The sequence below is a fragment of the Protobothrops mucrosquamatus genome, unplaced genomic scaffold (assembly GCF_001527695.2).
Source record: "Protobothrops mucrosquamatus isolate PMUCROS unplaced genomic scaffold, P.Mucros_1.0 scaffold5499, whole genome shotgun sequence".
In the NCBI taxonomy this organism is placed as follows: domain Eukaryota; kingdom Metazoa; phylum Chordata; class Lepidosauria; order Squamata; family Viperidae; genus Protobothrops; species Protobothrops mucrosquamatus.
The window spans coordinates 22,412-26,467 of record NW_015391354.1 but is presented as its reverse complement, the minus strand read 5'-3'; the positions used below and the strand labels follow the sequence as shown (position 1 = coordinate 26,467).

At 39.3% G+C, this 4,056-nt stretch overlaps 1 protein-coding gene across 1 annotated transcript in view; it reads right to left on the bottom strand.

The window, feature by feature from the left end:
• The window catches only part of LOC107299806 (26S proteasome regulatory subunit 7-like), a 12,004-nt gene that overhangs the window by 2,503 nt on the left and 5,445 nt on the right, over nt 1–4,056 (bottom strand). The window contains exons 3-6 of the mRNA XM_015829144.1: nt 3,363–3,444; nt 2,496–2,595; nt 1,616–1,747; nt 217–289 (exon numbers count right to left, since the gene is read on the bottom strand). Coding sequence (XP_015684630.1) covers nt 217–289; nt 1,616–1,747; nt 2,496–2,595; nt 3,363–3,444 — 387 coding nt within the window. The remainder of the gene's footprint in view (nt 1–216; nt 290–1,615; nt 1,748–2,495; nt 2,596–3,362; nt 3,445–4,056) is intronic.

Below are 4,056 nucleotides of genomic sequence, written 5' to 3'. Positions count from 1 at the left end.
AGAAGGAGAAGGAGAAGGAGAAGGAGAAGGAGAAGGAGAAGGAGAAGGAGAAGGAGAAGAAGAAGAAGAAGAAGAAGAAGAAGAAGAAGAAGAAGAAGAAGAAGAAGAAGAAGAAGAAGAAGAAGAAGAAGAAGAAGAAGAAGAAGAAGAAGAAGAAGAAGAAGAAGAAGAAGAAGAAGAAGAAGAAGAAGAAGAAAAATAAGAGAGAGTCTTCACCTGCATCATAGTGACTGTTGGGTCAATCTTTGGAGGCAAGGGGATATGGATCTGATATTTGTTTCTGTCCACACTGCAGAGAGAACAGAAAGCCATATTTTGAGTATTGTCTTTTCAAAACCCTTCAAAAACATTCCTCCACACTTTAAGGAAGGGACTGTGCCTGCCAAATATTGACATAGTAACACAACAGAGCTGCAAGGCAAACGTCTATAATATCAGCATTAGGATTAACCTCAAATTTTCCCATTTTTGCTATGCCTTCTTGCAGTTGAGATATCTTAAGTAGGCTAGTATTTCAGAAGAAAGCAGAACTGACTGCCAGTTCTAGCTAGATATTGCAATAATTAGAGCTGGGTTGCATTTTACACCCTAACGACCACATCAAAGGCGGATGAAGACGGCAACTAGTTCAAAAGGCCACGGTTAGCTTGGAATGTCCCCCAATAATAATAATAATAATAATAATAATAATAATAATAATAATAATAATAATAATAATAATAATAATATAAATCAGACTTTTGAATCTTGGGCGTTACCAGCTGTATTCTAAATGGAACTGTTTTTATTAAACTCTTCTCTTCTTTACAGAATTACCAAATAACAAGAGTGTGAAGGGACCTCGAAGATAATAATAATAATAATAATAATAATAATAATAATAATAATAATAATAATAATAATAATAATAATAATAATAATAATAATAATAAAGTTGGAAGGGACCTTGGAGGTCATCTAGTCCAACCCCCTGCTCAGGCAGGAAACCCTATGCCATTTCAGACAAATGGCTGTCCAGTCTCTTTTTAAAAACTTCCAGTGTTGGAGCATTCACCACTTCTGGAGGCAGGTTGTTCCACAGATTGTTTTGTCAGGAAATTTCTCCTTAGTTCTAGGTTGCTTCTCTCCTTGGTTAGTTTCCACCCATTGCTTCTTGTCCTGCTTTCAAGCGCTTTGGAGAATAGCTTGACTCCCTCTTCTTTGGGGCAGCCCCTGAGATATTGGAAGACTACTATCATGTCACTCCTAGTCCTTCTTTTTATTTATTTTTTTTTCATTTCTTTCCTTTCCTTGACCTGGCTTTCCCTAGATGCTTTCTGCTACGTTGACCATTATCTTAAATGTAGCATTGGCTAAATGAATGGATGTAAGTTGAGTATTACCTATCCTGTAGTCTACTCTGAAGGCTTGGTTTGCACGTGTGTCCTAGTGGGACAAATCAAAAATGCGTGTTTTTTTAATGTTAAGGTTTTTCCAATACTTAACTGTACTGAGAATTGTATTATCGTACATAGAGGTAATTTGGGGGGGGATTGCAATATGAAATACGTCCCACAAAATTATATTTAAGATATGTTGACGGTTGAAGAATCCCAAGATGATCAAGTCTACTCACCCAACTCTCATTCCTTCTTCAATGTCAGTAGGTGCCACTTGGTCACTGAGGTCCACCACAAATTTGGCAAATTGCTTCACGTTGATGATATACTTGGGGTCCTCGGAATCCGCATTGATTATCTTTGTACACCTAAGCCAAAGAGGAGATGAAACCAGCAAAATTAAAACACCTCATCACTAGTTAATACAGTCTTAGGAATAATAACAGCAATCAAGGAAAGAAATATACACTGAGAAGAGCTTTCTGTGTTATTCCCATTCACCCCTTGGATTTAAAAAAAAAAAACCTCTAAGACAAGCACCATTTCAAACTGATTAAATGGGTCGGCTTCTGCTAGTGGCAACAAATACTGAGGCAAAATATTTATGAAATTAAGAGGTACATAAGCAATCTTCTGAGGACCAGCTCCCTGCAAAGGCCAACATCTTCACCATCTTTTCGAAAGACGGGCTTATATTGGAAGCCTTTAGAACAGGGGTAGGCAACCTGGGCTCTTTTATGACACGTGGACTTCAACTCCCAGAATTCCTGAGCCAGCATGGCTCAGCTTGGAAACCTCTCCCTTTCCCCTCAGCGTGGCTGGCTGAGGAATTCTGGGAGTTGAAGTCCACGAGTCATAAAAGAGCCAAGGTTGCCCACCCCTGCTTTAAAAGATCTGGGGATTGCTCAACCTGGAAAAACTCCATCTATGTGACTGCTATTGATTTGATGGCACGCAATCAGTGAATTATACTGAAAGGTCCCTAAGATAACTTCATTCTTTAACAAAAAAGTATGTGTCACGCTCAAAAGACAAAAGACTATTTATTTTAATAGAACTTGGCTGCCTCACCGGCTGAACAATAAAGTTGTTATTTATTATTATATTATGATATACCTGGCCACCTGCAGTGGCTGTTCACTCTGAAGAGTTTGTTTATCAGCTGCTAAATCCCAAAGGGCGGGGGGTGCCAGGCCAGTGTCCGATTCTTTAATGCCTACAAGAGGAAAAAGGGAGATTAAAGGAGTCATTTTGAAAATACAGATAAGCACTATATGTATGTATGTATGTATGTATGTATGTATGTATGTATGTATGTATGTATGTATGTATATTCAAGCATTAGCTTATGACAGCAAATTTAGAACTGCCAAGGCAACTCAAATGTGACAAAAATAAATCTTCTTTTAAAGTCAGGGCTAGAATAGGGTCAAAAGCAAAGGTCGCCAAGCTTGGCAACTTAGGGACTTCTGGACTTCAACTCCCAGAATTCCTCAGGCTGCCCTGCAGGAGGTGCCTGCAGATGTTCACAGTCAAAGCAGTTTGAAAATCTTACAAGGTGAATAAAAAACATTGGAGCCCTTTTTACCAATTGTACCCAGAAAAATAATTCTTTAGTAGATTCAAACAGAGGCATCCCAGGTCCTAAATCTTACTCTTAAACTTAGAAGGTTTACACCAGTTTTCCCTGGAGATTCTTGTTGTCTATTTTCAGTGCCAACATTCTCAAGATTACGCTTAAAAGCATCTTCTCTTATGTGATTCCACTTTCTCTACTTCTCCTTTTTTTCTGTCGAAGAAGTACTTTAATTTATTTTCTTTTGCTTAACCTTCCTTCCTCTTTTGAAGTTTTCTGGGGAGTTGCCACAAATAACCCGGAGGAAATTCAGCCCACTAGACAGTCAAGGCCAGCACCTGTCAAGGCCACCACCAGACAGATTTACTGCTTCTAGAGCACTAAAAGGGGAGGGGGGAGAGAAGTACCTGTGAGTTCATTAATTTTCTTAAGCAACTGTTGAATGTCATCTTCTACTTGTTTGATCTGCCTGGAGTATGTGCTCTGGCCCTGGATTTAAAAAAAAGATTGGGGAAAAAAATGAGAACTATTTGCGTTACTACAGCCTTATGCAATCTATCCCAATTCCTGTGATGTAAGGCTAAGGCCTTTATTAAGTTGATCGTTGTCTAAGCTTGGCCGTTGTAAGTGGTTCTTTCCAAGCTCTGACACTAAATGCTAAAGAATAACTCCTGCATGTTTGAGCCTCAGCCCAATGTTTATTTAATGTTTGCTAAGACCTACTTTGTTTAGAATATGAACGTAAGAATATAAACACATAACAAGCTCTTCTCCAAAGCGCCTGAAGGCAGGACAAGAAGCAACGGATGGAAACTAATCCAGGAGAGAAGCAACCTAGAACTAAGGAGAAACTTCCTGACAGTGAGGACAATTAACCAGTGGAACAACCTGCCTCCAGAAGTGGTGAATGCTCCAACACTGGAAGTTTTTAAGAAGAGACTGGACAGCCATTTGTCCAAAATGGTATAGGACAGGGGTGTTAAACTGATGGCCTGCAGGCCGGATGCATCATAGCAAAACTGCGCCCACCTCATTGCCGGCAATGGAAAAAAAAGTCACAATATGTCGCAACATGTCACGTGACGTTGTGAGTTTGACACC